Source organism: Halictus rubicundus, chromosome 9, assembly GCF_050948215.1.
Source record: "Halictus rubicundus isolate RS-2024b chromosome 9, iyHalRubi1_principal, whole genome shotgun sequence".
NCBI classification, from domain to species: Eukaryota; Metazoa; Arthropoda; class Insecta; order Hymenoptera; family Halictidae; genus Halictus; species Halictus rubicundus.
Genome location: NC_135157.1, coordinates 16745289 through 16763279, shown reverse-complemented (window position 1 = coordinate 16763279; position 17991 = coordinate 16745289). Strand labels below are relative to the sequence as shown.

At 45.1% G+C, this 17991-nt stretch overlaps 4 protein-coding genes across 6 annotated transcripts; 2 read left to right on the top strand and 2 right to left on the bottom strand.

Annotated features, from left to right (window-relative positions):
• Positions 1-30: 30 nt before the first annotated feature.
• On the top strand, positions 31-2543 carry LOC143357297 (uncharacterized). The gene is made up of 2 exons (XM_076793688.1): positions 31-654; positions 734-2543. The coding sequence occupies exons 1-2, from the start codon at positions 461-463 to the stop codon at positions 1887-1889; spliced, it is 1350 nt and encodes a 449-aa protein (XP_076649803.1). The 5' UTR covers positions 31-460; the 3' UTR covers positions 1890-2543.
• Positions 2544-2697: 154 nt separating this feature from the next.
• LOC143357300 (clavesin-2) lies at positions 2698-9793 on the top strand. Of its 2 annotated transcripts, none has more exons than XM_076793691.1 (7): positions 2698-3673; positions 6295-6517; positions 7043-7202; positions 7278-7339; positions 7752-7945; positions 8592-8805; positions 9189-9793. In XM_076793691.1, the coding sequence occupies exons 2-7, from the start codon at positions 6343-6345 to the stop codon at positions 9392-9394; spliced, it is 1011 nt and encodes a 336-aa protein (XP_076649806.1). In that variant the 5' UTR covers positions 2698-3673; positions 6295-6342; the 3' UTR covers positions 9395-9793. The 2 variants fall into 2 exon arrangements, with proteins under 2 accessions (XP_076649806.1, XP_076649805.1); XM_076793690.1 differs by having other exon boundaries at positions 3663-3673; positions 6287-6517.
• LOC143357296 (putative serine protease K12H4.7) lies at positions 9687-13074 on the bottom strand. The gene is made up of 10 exons (XM_076793687.1): positions 12764-13074; positions 12351-12532; positions 12098-12281; positions 11678-11726; positions 11450-11585; positions 11302-11368; positions 10975-11182; positions 10482-10614; positions 10246-10415; positions 9687-9929 (listed from the first exon to the last, which is right to left on the bottom strand). Exons 1-10 carry the CDS (start codon positions 12959-12961, stop codon positions 9820-9822), a joined length of 1437 nt encoding a protein of 478 aa, XP_076649802.1. The 5' UTR covers positions 12962-13074; the 3' UTR covers positions 9687-9819.
• A 247-nt stretch (positions 13075-13321) lies between these two features.
• On the bottom strand, positions 13322-17006 carry LOC143357093 (uncharacterized). Of its 2 annotated transcripts, XM_076793315.1 has the most exons (5): positions 16730-17006; positions 16066-16518; positions 15229-15530; positions 14433-14975; positions 13322-14206 (listed from the first exon to the last, which is right to left on the bottom strand). In XM_076793315.1, exons 2-5 carry the CDS (start codon positions 16315-16317, stop codon positions 13414-13416), a joined length of 1890 nt encoding a protein of 629 aa, XP_076649430.1. In that variant the 5' UTR covers positions 16318-16518; positions 16730-17006; the 3' UTR covers positions 13322-13413. The 2 variants fall into 2 exon arrangements, with proteins under 2 accessions (XP_076649430.1, XP_076649429.1); XM_076793314.1 differs by having other exon boundaries at positions 16066-17006.
• Positions 17007-17991: the final 985 nt, after the last annotated feature.

The window sequence follows — 17991 nt, the reverse complement described above, 5'->3', positions numbered from 1 at the left end:
CGCGCGATTTTTAAAATACCATAGCAATTACTAATCTTGGTAATTACTGTTTTTAACAAGTTAGCCTTGCGAATTTTAATCGCAATTTACTTTCTACAGTTTGACAGCATTCCCACCATTCATGTCACTATCTTTATGGATTTTTCAAAACAATTTCTTCGTTTATGATCAAGATAACAAAAAAAAAAACATAGAGCACCAAGTTAAACTATTTTTGCATGTGCTGTCCTGTGTCGTATTTTTTGTATAATTAAGGATAAAAATTGCAGTGAAAAGTTTCGAATGTTAAAAACGTGAAAATAGATAACGCAGATTATACTTCGAGATAGGATATTCCATATTCATTTCGAGAAGAAAAGAAGTTCTAAGCGTCGGTGGAACTTCTGAGGTTATGTTCCGTTCACCGGTTTCAACGGATATTTAAAAGTAACTACATACGAGTCTATTCATTTATAATGCGATGGAAGACCATTTTGCAACTTTGAAGTTATTAGATTCAGACACCGACACTAGATTGACCAGAGCTTTCAGTTTTTCTGAACTGCCATCGTCTCGACGGTTACATTTAGCGCAATCTTATCAATCTGAAAATGCCCCTGGTTTGGTTAGGCAGTACAGTTGCGAACAAATTTTCGATCATAATGCGATCACCAGGTAAAATCTAATACTTTTTCAAATTAAATAGGTACACGTAGCTGCAATCCCAATTTATATAGTAGCATTTTGCTTTCAGACAATTGAAGATTTCGGAAAGTATTTTGTGTAAAAAGGACGAACGCAAAAACGAGTGGCAAACAACGGTATCGTATTCTGATGCTTTTAAATTACCTGATTGGCATTTATACAACAGTAGTAGGGTGAAACAAAAGCCAAATCCTGCCTCAGGTCAAGCAACAAACGATGTAGAATACATGGAAATTGAAAATGTAGAAACTTCAAAAGAAGACATACCGATACCCAACGATCTGCTAATAAATACTAATACAAACACTAATCCAACGCATCAGCCACCTGAGAGTAAACCAGTCGATGCTGCGAAAGAAAAGAACACAGATTCCTACGAAGGTGTAAAAAGGAAACTGCGACCACTGATTGCAACAATATCAAAGAGCCCGGTTAAAAAAAAGAGAAATATGTGCTGCCGCGGTTTAGTATGTTTATGCATCATACCAGTTGTAGTAGCTATAATTGCACTATTCTTAAATCCTGTTACATACATGGTTTGCAATCGTACCACGTTGTTCGAGAGTGGCATAGTTGAACTGAAAGAAAAATTACATGGACAGGAAAATGCAGTCAAAAATATTGTATACGCTTTGCAAAATGACATTGACCAATTCAAGATCGTGTGTCTCATAGGTGGGACAGGCGTTGGAAAATCTTATACTACTGAAATTATTGTAAACAATTTCCCGAGGAAAGAAAAGGTATCTCTGCACGACGCGACAATAGGACTCGAGTTTGGAAAAAATGTAATTAATTCGGTTGGTTCTTCCGAGTTGATGATCGTAGAGAATTTGAAAATGAATAATTTACATGGATTTCTCCAGTTGTTTAACGAGTTGAAAAAAATCAACAATAAATGCATCACGATATTCGCGATTTTTAACGTAGAAAATGTAAACGAGCAATTAATACGAAACGTAGATCTAACGAAAAGCGTCGATGAAATTAACCAAGCGTCCGCTGATAAACTGATGGACATATCTATCATCTCTTACGAACCCTTAAACGCATCTGCTCTGAAAATGTGCATAAAGGATGCAGCGGCGTACAGTAATTTACAACTTTCGGAAGATCAGGTGAATGAAGCTCTACAAATTTTATTGTCATCGGGCACTGGTTGCAAGGGAGCTTATGCGAAAGTGCAAGTCGTAGGTCGAGGATAAACACATAGTAATTCCTTCTTTTTTTAAATGAAGCCACCGATTACTATTTAGGCGGGCATTATACTTGACACGTTATTTATACTTGTTCCTTGGTGTCTCTTAAAATGTATGTGATCGCTCATCAAAATGTTCGAACAGGCTTTTTAATGAGAAAACTGAATGAAAAATCGTACTCTGCTCAATGCGTTCAAGAAGACTGTTGCATTTGTTACTTATACAGGGTAGAGCGTGTAACTGGAACCACTTCGATCTAGTGCTTCCACTTGTGCCACTTCGATCTAGTGCTTCCACTTGTGCCACTTCGAATGATTGAAGTTGTCATTTTATAACATTATTATGTTCTTCTCGAAACCATGCAAGTTTTATCTGAAATATTTCTCAATAAGATAATCGTTAAGTAATCGAAGCGATTCCAGTCACACGATACAGCCTGCGTATGAATCGTTCCTATTATATCATGTTTTTTTTTAAGGCGAGTGATAGTGTGTGGTTTGCATAGGTTTTTTAATCGTATTCGTGATTGAGTTAACGTCGATGAATGTAATAAAATAAACCACGATTGCTATTTTTGTATTACCGAGCAATTCGCCGTCGAAACTATAATGTACGCCGCGATGCGATAATAAGAGCAATAAAATGCATTTACGATCATCATCCATTTGTTCGTTTTCTGTACGTAATGCACAGTCATCGGTACGATCCTTTCACGCACGTAATTTCTCCATCCTCAGCCGGAACATTCTTGCCGGTATACATAGTCGCATTTCACTTTCCGATTGTAACTGTCCGAGCAGTATTGCGTGTCAAAACTAAGAAAACAGTCCAGAACCAAGGATTACGTGTACTTATGCCGGTATTATTGCTACCGTTATGCAAAACCGTGACCATCTGCGTGACTATGTTGACGGTGAATGGTCGCTTTAGTGGTCGCCAGTTCCTCATCTGGTATTGTTCCAGCCATAATTAATTACGACGCAACTTCATTCCTTATCCCAAAAAACCTAGAATAATAACATCAATCCCTTGCATTGCAGTTGGACCGCGGGACCTGTATGCAAAAGTCTCTAATCGCGAAATAAATCATCCTTAGCACTCTGAGACGCCATTAAAAATTGCTACTTTATCATTCGAAATATTTCAAATGACTAAACATTTAAGTAAATTGCATCAGCTTCGTATGCATAAAATGAAAAAATCATGAAAATATTCTAAATGTTCGATTTGCGAGTTGAAACAGTTTCTGACACAGTAGAGTAATTGGAGAATCTGCTAATGGGTATCCAAAGCGTTAAGAATTGGATTTGAAGAATTTTTGGATTTAACGATGCTCTAGGAAGAGGGATTAAGGACGCAATTTGAGAAGTTTCGCAAGGAACTGGTCAAGATCGCGTGGAAAGAAAGCATCGTTACGAAATTAACCACCGTCGTGGTTGGTTTAGGAGGACGGGAGATGATACCTGTCGCGAGGCATGTATAAAAGCAAGACAATTAGGTAAATCGAGTCATTCCGTGGCTGCATAGAGTCGTGGGATCGCGAGCCAATTCTGCCCGGTGACACCGAAGGTTTTCGACTCTCGCGGCTCTCGAAAGAGTCGAATCGAATTGAACCTTGCGGAGCGACAGTGGGAATTGACCCTCGAAGGGTGCTGGCGCGAGTCACCCGACCGCGAGAACTCCGGAGGTGGAGCTAGAAGAAAGGTGCGACTGGAAATTATAAAAGAGCGATCGACGGTCAAGAGGAGACCAGTCTCCTTCAAGTGTTCACCTGTGCGACAACGATCCGGGTATGTCAATTTTCGTTTTACTACCACAATTGCAGCAACTCCTTTCGAATTTTTCCGTCGTCTCTTCTTCGAAAGAACAGATTCACATTTTTACTCGCCTTCAAGAATAGTAATCCCGCTTCGAGGTCAACGGAGATAAGTGAAAAAGTAGATCACACTTTACAACATTTCTATCATTTTGAACTCGTTTCGAATTTTACTCGAAAGAAGAGATGTTTATTCTCTTTCAAAAATAATAATCGCACCTTCAGGCCACCGGCAAAAAATTGCTCATATCTGTCAATATTATTATTCTTTTCTTTTTTGCTAAGAAAATTATTTACAGTTCACCTGTCGCATTATCACGATTTGGATCGCTAATGAAAATATTTCAGTTATATTTTCTTCTGGAAACCACCATTTTTTGAAATTGTAATTTCGCAAACATTGCGAAAATATGTTTCCCGAACCGCAAGGAATAACGACAGGTTCCTGCCAAATTTTTTAAACATTCGAGAACGGAAAAATATCTTTCGCCTCGAAGGTTGTAGCGAGTTCTAATTGCGACTCGATGTACTCTAATCACGATCGTCGGTATTATTCATCGTTTCGACGCGACGAGAAATCGAAATACTCGCGTGTACCGGCCTTGTCTTAAACGATCGAAGATTTTAGAGGTCAAGAGTGCGAACGTCGTCGTCCTTTTGAAAAATATTCAATGACCCTGGCGCTGGAAGGAAGCATTGAAAAAGACGCGCGTTTCGAGAAGTTTGTTCAAGACATTAAACTTTCAAGTTCCAGGAAGTAGAGGCATAGAGGGCAACGGCAAACACTAGCGACGAACGAATTGACAATTTACGCTGTTCAACCGACTCTTGAAGTCGCGTTTCGAACACTTCGGCAAACAAGCGTACACTCCGAATCAAATTTTTCGCGACGGGTCGGTCAACTCGAGCAAATTCCGCGAAGCTCTCGGCTCGAAAATAATGAGAAACGAATGCGTAATTTCGAGGGAGTCACGTGAAATTGCTCTATCACGTTACGCGATCCGATGCGAGGAAATGGTTGCGTTCGGGGTGAACGGTGATTGATGCCGAAGAAAGAACTTGAAGAGTAATAATCTCATAAGTAGCACTTTCTACGCGGAAGACGGCCGCGGCGTTTGCCTTCCCGATTGCTTGGTTGTACAGTCGGCCCGTAACCCGATTAGTATTACGTCCATTGAAGTTAAACGTCGTGTGAATCGTTTATTATCGAACGCCTCGCGCCACCGTCGACGTTAACGATTCGATCTTGAGATCATGATAGATACACGAACCGTGGGTTTCCATTGTCGCGAATTAGACATCGAAGATCGTGAATCTCGATGATCGATTTCGTATGCGAGGCTTGTAGAACAACGGGAGCCCTTGAGGTGCCGTCGATGGCCTCGCGATACCATTGTTTTTCTTTTCATTCGATGCAAAGTTCATTTGGACAGTGGAGGCCCGTTGAAGGTGGAATTAGCATTACTGATTTTTTATCCCCCTTTTTATCAACACGTTATCCCATAATTTTTGCGAGTCCTGAGGATTTTCTTAATAGATCCTTGAACAACTCACCCTCGATACCGTGCTCTAATAATTTGGGATGATCGTGTGAAGATTTGTCAGCTTAAATTTGGCACAATCAAATTTTGAAAGTGTTAATCCGGCCCGATGAAAAATTTTCAAGAATGCAAGAGATGGTAAAAGTTCTGTAGAGTGCGATGGTGACGAGGAATGTTTGGTTTACGTAATCCAGCGTAAAATTGCGGTATAATTACATTATTAGACGAGGGTTAAGCTTACGTGGCGAATTCGCCGTGAAAATGAGTGGTCATCGTACCCACGAGCCGAAAGACGGTGATTACACGGTTGCGCAATAATTTCTCCGGCGGGTAAGATTGGATCGGCGTTGGGATAGGTTGGCGGATAGGAAAATCCACGGGGCGCGTAGGATAGGTTATTTAATGGGGGACCGATGGGGAAACACGATCGATTCGCGTTAGCCGGCCGTACAAAATTGGAGAACAAAGATGGGCGCGCAGAGCCCAGACGATTGCGTAACCGGAGAAAGTTGTTGCGAAACTTTCGAGGGACTCGCTTACAGCATATGTTGGTATCGCGGAACACGTAATACTCTCCGGCGTTCGTATACACCCGGTCGAACATTATATCATGAACCGACGAAATTGTTATGTCACAAAATCACCGGCGAGTCAGCGGTACCTATGGGGGATTACGAAACTGCTCGGTGGGGCCCACATTCGTCGCGGAATGGGAATGGAAATGGGGAGGAAAGTAGGCGAGAGTATGCGAATCTAGTACCGGGCGAGCACGTCGAGCGTGTCATGCTCGCATCCGCGGTACATAGATTCGCTTTCAACGACGGCGTGACTTTGAACGGTGCCGAGGGAACCGTGTCAGTGGCTCGGACCCGAAGGAATAGCATCTGCCGGCTGTCGAGAAGACGGGCAAACCGGATCGCATCCAGTTTCCCGTGTGTGCTATCGCACGTAGATTCTAAAAGCCCAAAGAGCGGCCGTAAGAACACCGATGATGCACTTTCGGGGCAAAACGCTCGAACCGTGATCCTAAGCCGACGGGGTTGTAGAGTTTCAGCCGAAAATCATCGACAGCCGCTCGAACCAGCGAACTTTGCCGATCGAAATGGGCGCGATAGAGTGGGTAACCGAGGGAGACAACTACGATTGCACTCTCTCGAAGGAGACGCAACAAATCGCCAAGGATGAGCTCCGGGAGGACAAGAACACTCGGGACCAGGCCCTCGACCAGATACGTGACTGGATCAAAATGAATCCGCGAATCGAGAACAGCCGTCTCGGTGAGACAATCGACTTTCCCTCTGCGATCGTCCTCCCTGATCGAATTTACCCTACTGTCGTGATTACACTGCGGATCTTTGTGGGAAACTCGGAAGCCAAGTCAAAATTTTTTAAAATTTTCTTTCAATCCTTAGCACTCGAACGGCGACTGTAAGGCGCCACTAAAAATTTCTGTATCATTATTCGCAATATTTCTTACATTATTAAATCTGTTTATATTCAATAAATTACGAAACATTTCAGTATTGTACCAGGAAATTCCACCATTTTCGTATGTACAACATGAAAAAATATATATACGAGGGAAATATTCTAGGTAGGAAGAAATGTTTTGGAGTTAAAACAGCTTCGAGTGCAAAGGGTTAATTATCTCAGTCAGCTGAAACTGACACACTGACGTCCTAAAATCTTTCCAATACTGCTTCAAATCGCGTGTACCCATTTTTGTCACAAATTCATAAAATCCGCAGTCTAATCGTCGAAACTGTATCATTTCTAATCGGCGCATTCTCCCGGACCGCCAGATGCGCAATTCTTATTAAGGTTTCTGAGATGCAAAAAGTTCAACGTGCCGATGGCGGAAGAGGCCATCGAGAGATACCTGTTGCTGCGGCAGGTTTACCATCCGGCTTTCAATCATTTGGACCCGACCGAGCCGACGATGGAGGAGCTTCTGTCGTTGGGGTAAGACTCCCGGGGAAAATGGCGGACGCGAGCGTCGCCGCAAAATTCTAATCCGCTCTGGTTCTCTCGCTTCAGGTACCTGTTCGCTGCACCCGGTCGCGACGCGAAAGGCCGCCGCGTTATAATCGCCAGACCAGGTAAACGCCAAATCTCCTCGCATACCGTCTAGCGATAATGATAGCTTTCGCTTCGACGAGCAATGTCCGAGGGGAACACGCATGCGACCGAGTTTCCGCTCCTCGTTCGCCGCGACACGAATGGTTTCTCGGCTCTTGTCTTGCACCGGACGTGGACATTCAGACTTTACGAAACCAGCAAATTTTTTCTCCTCGGTTCTCCGACTTTATAGAAAATATTTTATTCGTATTTTTGCTGCGCGCGCAGTAGTTATCTTGGTAGGTTGAAATTACCTAACAATTTTTGTCGTGAATGCATAAAATTCGTCTGTTCATAAGACATACAGAGATCTGTAACTTTAATTGTTCGTGTATTCTAAAGCATGAAGTAACTACGGTTCGAGTACGAAATTTTAGAGAATGGTTTCCGCAGGTGTGTTCGATCCGCACAAGTACACGAACGCGGACATGTGCAGAATCCACGCGATCACCTACGAGACGATGATGGAGGACGAGGAGAACCAAGTGCGTGGATTCGTTCATTTCGCCGACGGAGCCGGCGTCAGTTTCCCGCATCTGACGCTCTTCACTCCGAAGGAGGCTGTACGCATCGTCAAGAACGGCGAGGTACCATCTCTCTCTCTCTCTCCCTCTCTTTTTCTCTGATTCGGCCTACTTCTGCCACGGGTTCTACCGTGAATCTGGGCCTGGCTCTCGTACCAGATTATTCCCAATCATCGGCCCCGCCGTGAGATGCTTTCGATTCAAGGACACTGATGCAACAGCGTTTCGTAACGCCTCCGAAAAAAGACAGCCGACGATAACCGGTTCTTTAGCCCCTGTTCCACTTTTCCCGAATGTCCGACGGATCTCCGGATAACGGCCGTGAACCTACTTTCCATAGCATCGTTGAACCCCCGTATGTCTCCCATTTCCCAATTAAACGTGTGCCTCGGTGTAAGATAAATATTAGATTATGTCGTCACTCGTGTCCGTTATCGCGTTTTAGAAACTTCTCATTTTCCTCCTCGTTTCACGAAGAATTCTCACGTTTCTTATTGCATCATAGTGTCCACGTTGGTACGAAGTATTACAGTGTAAAAGTTCGTGCTCGGTTTCGGTGTTAAAATGTAACACGGAATCCGGCACGAATGTTCCATTAACTTTGCACGTACCACCCTTGGAAATGAACACGGCGATAAGATCGGACAGCTGTTCGCAAATGACAGGTACATACTTTCACTTATGGCGATTCATATCGAGTTTCTTCCAGCGAACCATACCCATGCGGCACAAGGAGGTACACGCCATCAACACGCACCCCTCCGTGAAGTTTGCTCTTGACTTCGGTCTGACTCTGATCTCCGAGAAGATCCGGAAGCGAGTGAAGATCTACACCAGCCTCAATGACGCTATCAACCAGAAAATGGACACGAGCCTACTGCCGAAGGAGTACGGCGGCACCATGCCCATGAAGGAAATGATCGGTAATCTTTATCTCGTGTTAAGTCGCTTGAATTTCAACTTCCGGTTGGCTTAGCCGCGAGTCTGATTCAGGTCTTAGCGCAGTGTTACCTCGTTTACGTCAGAGTACAAGGTCATTCGGATCAGAGAGGCACGCTGACTACTTAGAATATGAGTTAACTAATCCTTAGATTACAATCTTAACAAGTTGAAAATAATATATTGGCATTCTTAAATTTTTGAAATCTTTCTACTGTTCTAAATTCTACCAGCTCGTTTTTGCTATAAATGCATAATATCCGCGGTGGTACGCTCGGTATAATAGAGGTCCAGCTAGGAGGCTCTATTCACGTTAATTATTATGTTAATTAATTGGTTCTACTGTGCTTGACACCTGTTCTTGCAGACCTATGGAGGAAAGAGCTGATGGACATGAGACCAACATTGCTGAGCCACGACAAGATGAGAGTGCGTCTGGAGCTGTACTCCGAGAAGGCTCGGGAGGGTGCTGTGTCGGCCTTGAAGCAGGGTTTCGGCTGCTCCGACATCGGCTCCAGCGACTCGAACATATACGGCATCACCGGCTCCTTCAGGAAGCTCGAGGTCGATTGATCGCACGAATTCACCCGATAACAAGCACTATCGTCTCTAATCGTATTTACTTTGTCTGGGGGACAAGTCGATTATGCTGGTAGCACTCGTATCGCGGACATACAGAAATGAATCTACGATCTCGGTCGACGCGACTGCTTTACTCGCGGGCTCGACAAATTGTTAATTATTAGTTGCCGCCTTTTCTGGGAGGAAATCGTAGAGATAAGGATACACTTAACGCTTCTTCCGGTCGAGCCTCGCGGTATTTGCACCATGGGAACACGGTCGTGCGAGGCCCGAGCATGGTAAATTAGGTTTACGAATAGACTTGCGTTTAATACACAATAAGTTACACGAAATTTCATTGTGGCACTCGATCGGTTGTACATAGGAAATAAATGCACATTTTTCTACATCGATCCCGATCTACTTATTCCCGGAAACTAAGACTTGATCCAGCTGCTGATTATGTCTCGCACCCTCGATCTTGCTTGGACCAGCTCTGGGACGTCCGTGGCTTCGGAGTTGTACAAATCGCTGCAGTGCGAGGAACCTAGAAGATTTTTCATTCATTTTTAATTTCTTGCTCTTACAAGTCAGACTCGTGACAAAGATTCCGAACAGAATCTATTAAATGTGTACAGAGAATAAATTATCTTCCTCTTCCGGGAAACTATGAATGACCATATGACCGGCGTTAGAGCAGGAACTCGCAAAGATAACTATTTATGTTGCGGTCGTATCGATTTTGCGGCCCCATTGCGTCAATTTGACAACAAGCGACAAAGTTGGAAAAATGGGGGATGGTCGAAGGTTGAATGACGTGTTTTAGTGTTTCTCCTATAATCTGCTTCAGCGTCGTCCCCTACCGTTAATCAATATAGCTGGCGAGAATTGGTTCAAGTCTCGAAGAACCGATAGAGCATGCCACGGGTCGATGTTCCCGTTGGTGAAGATCACGTTTCGCAAATCCGGCCGCAGGCCTCCGTACATCAAATTCGTCCGCCTGACCCTCGCGTCCAGGAACTTTCCGCCGAAACTGCAAAACGAATGCTACAGCAAAATGCATGCACGATTTGTCACGAATCGTGCTTACGGTACGTACTAATCGCCATAGAGATCGCCGCACATGTCTGTGAAGAAGCTCAACGGGAACAGGGTGCCGAAGATCGACTTCTTCGAATTAGTCGTCTGATAATAACCATACTCGGTGCACGTCTGGTAGAACCATTGTCTCACTGAAAGCGTTCAAATTACGAAAGAGAGAACAGAGTAATGCGAGCCCTCGTCCGTCCCTATTGTCAATTCGATATCTGTTCCTCCGGATTATTTATAAACAACGAGAACAACTTTATCTCGCCTTATCTCTCGCTCGCAACGCGGCGGTTTAGAAATCTGACTATCTACCTTGCCAAGAGGCAAATTAATATTTTATCTGTCGAAAGTCTGCTGATAAGTCTTTTAACAACTGTGCTACAAAGAAAGCTGAAGGAAGATTAATCATGTTCGTCTAAACGGCTACCTCGAAAGAATGAAATTGCTATCGCTATTGAACGGAAGTGGGTAAGTGCTTCGTAGTGACTAATGTCGAAACGTACTGACGTCGGGTTGCATGTTCCACGGTTTCCTGGTGTACCTCTTGATGAAATCCGCGTAGCCGATCGAGCAACGCTTTTCGTCGGCGACAAGGCGAGCCAGTCTCTGAAGGGGGCTGCCTAAGTAGCGCGCAGTCATGTGCTTGCAGCAAGTTGCAATTTTCGTCTCTCCCTTCACCACCTTGTCGTACTGAACGATACCGGCGAACGCCTGCCGAGAGCAAGAAACCGTTAGTTACGCAACCGATGGAGTTTCCGATTTTTCTTTCGAGCACGCGGGAAACTCGGCAAACAGCGCGTGACATAATCGCGCGGTTTCAGGAACCGTACCTCCGCCAAAGAGTTCATAAAGAGCCCAAGGTCGCTGGAAGAGTTTGCCTTCGGCACGTCGCACAGGCTAAACAATTTCATGCAAAACGATATAGTGACAGTGTTGCGCGCAGCTTTGTTGCGCAATAGCAAAGAAATAGGAGTTTACTTGAAGTAGGACTTCAATTTCTCCGGACCCTGCGGAGTCGCCAACAGTTCCTCGACCGCGTCGAACGCCGCTTTAACGTCGTCCACGCATTGCTGGCTGTGTCTACGCAGCGATTCGGTCACCACTTCGTAATACTCTGAAAAACGTAATCGAGCCGTTTTTTTTTCTTCTTTGTTGCTTGAACGCGAGAGACGAAAGTTTCGAGAAACCCGGACGAATTTAGCTCACCGTGAAAGTCGGCCTTCGCGAACACCGGAGCACTGCTGGCCAACGCGCCCTATAAGAAGGATCGGTGACACTTTCCCTAAAATCTCGACTATCTTATCAATTCGCCGCGAAAATTGGATAGATTCGAAGCAGTTTGTTCGATAAAGCAAACTCCCTCAATCTCGCGAAGGTGGACTCGATCTATCAGCGCAAAGATTGATTCTCCAAGACTATACAAATAATTCGCCGATAGAAGTATGGAAAATACAACAGTGACTCTGCTGTGTCCGGAATAAGTTGAACAAAATTTCCCCTTAAACGAAATTGCTGTAGTTACAGAACGATTCATTGAAAAAATTCACGGTTGTTAATCTTTGACTTTCGAACGGCTGTTGGATAATCGATAGGCAAAGCGTGGAATGGAAACCATAAGAGAAATACTTGAATAAGATGGGGGTATTTCAGTCTGGCCCAGGCAGCCATGTTTCCGGCGTAAGACCCTCCGAAAACGACCACGACGCTGTTCTGGAACACTTTCTCCTTCTTTTTGGTCTCTATGAAGTACGCCAAGTCCGCCAATGATTGATCGACGCTCAAGTACTGCATGTTCCTCGAGTCCAGGTCCCTGAAATGTTGCCGTGTCGCGAAATCGTGATATATCGTCCAACGATCGAACCGGAAATGGATCTCTTACTCGGTGGGATGACTTTTGCCGTAGTAACGGTGCTCGGTGTAGTACATCATACCGTTGTGCGCCTTGGCCACTTCGTACATTTGACCCGTCTGCAGGAAACCCGTGGATATTTCCCATTCCCCGCCGATCATGATCAAAATGGGCCCACCCTCTTTGAACAGGGCGGAGTTCTCGTAGTAACGCTGTTAGAACGGGGAAACGGAAACGCGATGAAATTAGGTTGCCGCTAGACTGCGGATTTAGTGAAACAAAATTGCCGAGACGCCAGAAAAATTTAGGTGACATTATAAAAATAACATTTCTCAAACAGTAAACCCAAAGAAATTGTTGAATAATCCCTCCAGAAGAAAAGCTTCTGATAATCAAGTTGGAGGATTTCTATCTTTCATAAAGAGTGGTCGCCTAACGCATACCATAGACCAGGTGCGATTGTTCTGCGGATTGAAGTGATCGAGGGGCTGCTCGATCCAGGCCTCGTCGATCCTCTGCACATCGATTATGTGCGAGGTGTCTGGCTCTTCCAGACCATGAAAATGGAACCCATGAAGACCGACTGCGTCGCCGAGATGGAGAACGGCGCACAACGCCCACAAAACGCTTAAAACGATCATGTCGAATTCTCGACGCGTCCGCGGATCAACTACTACAAAATCAGGTCAGCCACGAGACTTACGATAGCCCTAATTCACCGAATACTGACTCTTGAGACCCGTCGGCGATTGTTTTAACACCTATCAATCCGGTAGTCCCCACTGAGAATCGGTTCGAATTAAAAAAAGAGCTTATCTGATAAAACATACTAAGTAATTGATCTGTTAATCTAGATCGAGAGAGCGCAACCAATCCGTCGAAAATATTGAATTGTAAGCGTAGATATGTAGACACTCGACAGATAAGGTTCGAGGCACGTTGAATTAACGCAATCATCGAGCACACAATCCCGTGTTGCATCGAAGTATAATCAAACTCGGTAGATATAAAATACTTTATTGTTCAAATGCACTTCGACATGGAAAAATGACTGGTCATCTGACTGCAATGGTTGCAGAATCGCATGTAGACTTCACCGCTTGTCATTGACTTTCGACTCGTTCTCCGAGTCCGTCGTTGCCCAAGCATCGTCGGAGTCGTGTTTGCGAGGATTCGCGGTGACTGCAGGCTTGTCTGCGTCTTTCTCTTCGACGCTGCTCGTGGAATCCGAGTCGGAGGACTCTGAACTGTCGGAATTGTTCTGACCGGAAGCGTCTTTATCCCATTTGGACTTTACACGGGGTATATCTTTGGCGTGGTCGTTCTTCTCGGCGACGACCGAGGTCTCAGAGATCGGCTTCGATCTCCGTTTCGAGGAGTCCTCGACGGAATCTCGATGACTCTTCGATTTTCGCCTATCTTTCTCTCTCCCCTCTCTCCAGTATTTATTCGAGTGTCTGCGAGACTTCGAATGATAGCTTCCGTCTCCGGTCTTCGAGTACCTCTTGCGAGAGTACCTCGGCGACCTTGATTCCTCGCGATCCTCTTCGTCATCGGCGTCCCTCTTCTTCTCGTACCTCCGCGAGTATCTTCTAGACGACTCCCGACCGTTCGATACGTCCTCGTCTTTCGCGTTCTCCTCGAAATACTTTTTGGATCGTCGCCGTTTGCTAGGAATCTCGTCGTTATCGGCGATCAGCTTGTCTCTGTCGGGCTGACGCTTATCGCGAGACGATGCCTGCCGGTGCAACGACTCGTCGCTTCGACGGTGTCGTTTGTCGCTGTTCCTCGAGTACTGATGATCAGATTCAGGCTCGGGCGACTCCGACCACCTCCAGTTCTTGCCGTCGTCCGCTTCGCTGCCGTCCTCCCATTTCGATTTGCTCCTGCGAATTGAAACCAAAATTTCAGTGGAAAAAGACTGGACTGTTTCAAAGAGATTGTTGCTTTAAGAGTTAAAAGAAAGATATTCGAGATTCACACGAACCTTTGATACGGGCGATTATTGATAAAAATAAGATATTTCTGAAACCTTATATAATCATAACAAGATAAATTCTAGGACGTCGAGAGCAACCCGACGACAGACGGTAGCCCGAAGGCGCAACCCACCTGTGCTCGGTCCTCCTGCTGCTCGCGACATCTTGAGAGGACGAGCCCGAGGACTTCGCCCACCTATGCGGGCTCTTAATATCGTACTCGTCGCGCGGGTTTCGAAAGGTATGCAGAAAATTGCACGCCCTCCCTTTCGGGCACTTTGCCATGCCGCAGACGGCGCTTCTCCAGGACTTCAGATTGGCAAACTCGCAATTAAGCTGCCGGCCGGCATACCAACGACCTTTCAGCTTTCTCAGTGCCCTGGCCGCCTCTCGTTCGGTATAGTATTCGACGTACAGATTCCCTCTCAGATGAATCTCGGTGTTGCAGCAGTACTTCAGGGTCTTTATTCGGCCGAAGGACTCCAGCTCCGGGACCACGTCCTTGTAGAACTCGCGGAAATGCTCGCGCGTCTCCGAGCTCTCAAATTCCAATGCTATGTCCGTGTCGTACTCCGCGGAGTTCTTCTCCAGGGAGAAATGCGTGTAGAATCCGGGCACTAGGATCACCTTGCTCAAGCATACTCTGCGGTGGTTCCTCGAGCAGGTGTCGCCGTATCTGAAAACGAGAATGCTCATTGAAACGTCGAGTTGCTATTTTATTTGCTGAATATTACTATTGCTTAATTCCCATCTCGATAGTTTGCTGATGAGATTTTCATTTTTTCCCAAGAGCCTTTCTGATTGGATACTGCAAGTTGATGCACAGGATGATCAGTAAGTAATTTCTTATTTTTGTCTCTTGGGATGATAAAGTATGAAATACGGAGGTGGCGCAACGTTAATTGCAGAAGATGATATCGCCGGGTTACCTGCAGGCAGCCGTCTTGGTGAAGAACGGACAAAGCTCTTTCCCGGGCTGACTGTCGATCATCTCGCGCAGAGCTTCCGGCGTCTTGATCCCGTTGTCGATGTAGTCATCGATCTCCTTGACCAGTCGCTCCCGCTTCTCGATGTCCTCTTCCCGCTTCCGTTTCTCCTCTTCCTGTTTCTTGCGAATCGTTTCCTGTTTCGCCTCGAATTCCTCTCGGATCTTCGCCTCCTGCTCCAACTGCAACTGTCGCGCTCTCTGCTTCCGCTCTTGTAGGATTTGCCATTCCTTCTGGGCTCTCACCTGGGAAAATCGAACGGAACGATTAGAGATCGCGATTCCGGATACGAGCTCCGCTCGCTTACAGGGATCATGTAATAGCTAGCAGGCTTCGGCATCCACATGTTCGCATTGTTTTCATGGTTAATACGTAAAGTTCTTCTCCGCAATCGCCGGAACGCGTGCTATCGATTACGGAAACAAAAGAGAGCCGACGATCGGAGAAAAAGGGCCGAGTCATCTCTCGAACGGACGTTTTCTTCCATTATCGATGGTATTGGGGACATTTGAAGCGATCGAGACAGGTGAGAAAAAATTGCGAATTTTCTGAACAGAAATCTTGTCCTTTCTAACTCGTTCGATATCCAATATATTTAAGTTTTGATTTATTTCTATTTCCTAGTTTACTATTTCCTATATTGTCAGATCTCACTTTCTTTTAATTTTCACCGATTCGTTTCAGTCATGAAAAGGAGAGAGTAACATTTTATTGCCTAGCAAATTAACCTAGCAAATTAATTAAGTTTGTTTTATGGCTACTGTGGAGAATGCAACTCACTTCCTCTTCCAGCCAGAGTCTCTCTCGCTGCTCGTGCTCCTCCGTTTCTGTCCTCTCTCTTTCGGCCCGTTCCTTCTCGCAGTTTTCCAACCAGTTCAAATAGTCCGCGTTTTTCTCGAGTGCTGCCCTCAGACGTTCGGCGTCGGTATCTCTCTCAGCGGCCGCTTTGCGACGCAGACGCCTGCGACGCTCCTTTTTCGCTGTCCGTCGCCATTCCTTATGACTTCTCTTCGTTGGCACACAACCGTCCATTACTGAGCATTTTTCTTGAGGAGTGTGACGTTCGCCCTCGTTGTCCCCGACGATATGCTAAACCGTTCGAGTAAAGCGTACCGATATCCGTTACACGTCCGACACTCGATTCCAGCGAAAGATCGGAGACGACACGTGCACGCCGCCATGTTGTCTTCGAGGCAAGCTTTCGATCGAGATAGTCCCTAAATGTTTACACAACTGAACGATAGAATGGCAATTCGAGTATATCATAATATTCTTTCACATTCCAGCGGACTAACGTTCCCTCGGCATTTATTTCGTTTATTTTTTCGTTCTACTGTTAGTCGAAAAGAAAGAATTCAGCCTGCAGACGACATTTTGTTTACGGATCGTCTTCCGCATAATTTAATGCGTGCGTCACCAGCTGCGCCTTCAACGTGCCACAAACCTGTATTTCATCGTTCTTCGACGGACTATGTTCGATGACTATGTTCTCTGACCCGTACGTGGCGTCTGTTTACGGTATAGGGAATTATCGTGGAAGGCCTAGGGACTTTCGTGTCAAAGTCACGGCCACGTCTATCTACGTCGACTATTAAAAATGGAATCTGCTTTACGATCGTAGTTTAGTAGGTCAAGTTCAGTCGAATGCATCGACCTGAATGCGTCTCGCTCTCTCGTTGCATCAGATTTTGCAATCGGGATCTGATAAGACGTCATTGCATGAATAATTAAAAAATCGCAACCAGTTAGAACTGTACGATCGATGATTAAATCGACGATGGTAGGGAAGCTTTCTCGCTGCCATTCTATTTTAAAATATTATTTCCTGATTCGCTTGCGTTTAGAAGATCACGATCTTTCGGCGCATAGGGCGGAAATAGATTGACTCGTAACAATGATCTATAGATTGCGGATTGTTCAACGGCGGAGCCAAAATTCGCTACATTTACCATTTCGATTTACGTTGTTAACGGACCGTGGATTATGTGCATTTATGCTGTCATGATGAATTTGAGTAGATGAAATTTTAGACAGCAGAAGATTGGAAGAATTTAGGAATATCAATCATGAAAATATTGGAGAAGAAAAAAGACTTTTATATAGCTCCTCTGTTAAGAGTTTTATTGTGTCCCGAAGAATATCAGAATCATTTTAGACACTTTTAAAAATTTCATAATTTATCGGGACACTCTGTATCGGGATAACGACGGTTCGCATTAACGTTTCATTAGGATCGCCGCATAGCCGCAAATAGCCGGGCGTGTTAATGCAATAAAAGGGCGTTTTAACGTACCCAGCCAGAAGTTGAATAAACTGTTAAATGCAGCACGCTATTTCCGAGAGCTTTTTAATATTTACGATGGACATTTAGTACTCCGCGTTTACGGCGCCAACTGAAATATCTATGCCCGCTCCCGAGAGAGATCCCTGCGCGTAAACACGGGCAAAATGTTTTCCCGGAAAATTTCCCCTCCGATTCCGTTGTTCGACGTGAAAAACAGCGTAATTTCCGACTGCAAACGACCCTCTCTTCCGAGTAGAAGAAGAATCGGGAGGGTCCCCGGGAAAGAAGATGGAACGTTAACTTTAACTAACAAAAGTTTCAGTTTAGCATGCTTTCGTATCCTCCTGCGAAACATTTCCGAGTCGTACAGTAGCTACTCAATATTCCGAGGTACAATGACCTGAATTTCCCCTGGGCCCTTC

Bases quoted from the DNA above. Each gene is read 5' to 3' on its own strand.
- LOC143357297 (XM_076793688.1), top strand. From the start codon at position 461: ATGGAAGACCATTTTGCAACTTTGAAGTTATTAGATTCAGACACCGAC. The intron at 655-733 runs GTAAAATCTAAT...TTTTGCTTTCAG, and splicing joins GATCATAATGCGATCACCAG to ACAATTGAAGATTTCGGAAA.
- LOC143357300 (XM_076793691.1), top strand. From the start codon at position 6,343: ATGGGCGCGATAGAGTGGGTAACCGAGGGAGACAACTACGATTGCACT. The intron at 6,518-7,042 runs GTGAGACAATCG...CCGGACCGCCAG, and splicing joins AATCGAGAACAGCCGTCTCG to ATGCGCAATTCTTATTAAGG. The intron at 7,203-7,277 runs GTAAGACTCCCG...CTCTCGCTTCAG, and splicing joins GAGGAGCTTCTGTCGTTGGG to GTACCTGTTCGCTGCACCCG.
- LOC143357296 (XM_076793687.1), bottom strand. From the start codon at position 12,961: ATGATCGTTTTAAGCGTTTTGTGGGCGTTGTGCGCCGTTCTCCATCTC. The intron at 11,586-11,677 runs GTGAGCTAAATT...TACGTTTTTCAG, and splicing joins CGCGAAGGCCGACTTTCACG to AGTATTACGAAGTGGTGACC. The intron at 11,183-11,301 runs GTACGGTTCCTG...TGCTCTCGGCAG, and splicing joins TTATGAACTCTTTGGCGGAG to GCGTTCGCCGGTATCGTTCA.
- LOC143357093 (XM_076793314.1), bottom strand. From the start codon at position 16,317: ATGGACGGTTGTGTGCCAACGAAGAGAAGTCATAAGGAATGGCGACGG. The intron at 15,531-16,065 runs GTGAGTTGCATT...CGATTTTCCCAG, and splicing joins GACTCTGGCTGGAAGAGGAA to GTGAGAGCCCAGAAGGAATG. The intron at 14,207-14,432 runs GTGGGTTGCGCC...TTCAATTCGCAG, and splicing joins AGCAGGAGGACCGAGCACAG to GAGCAAATCGAAATGGGAGG.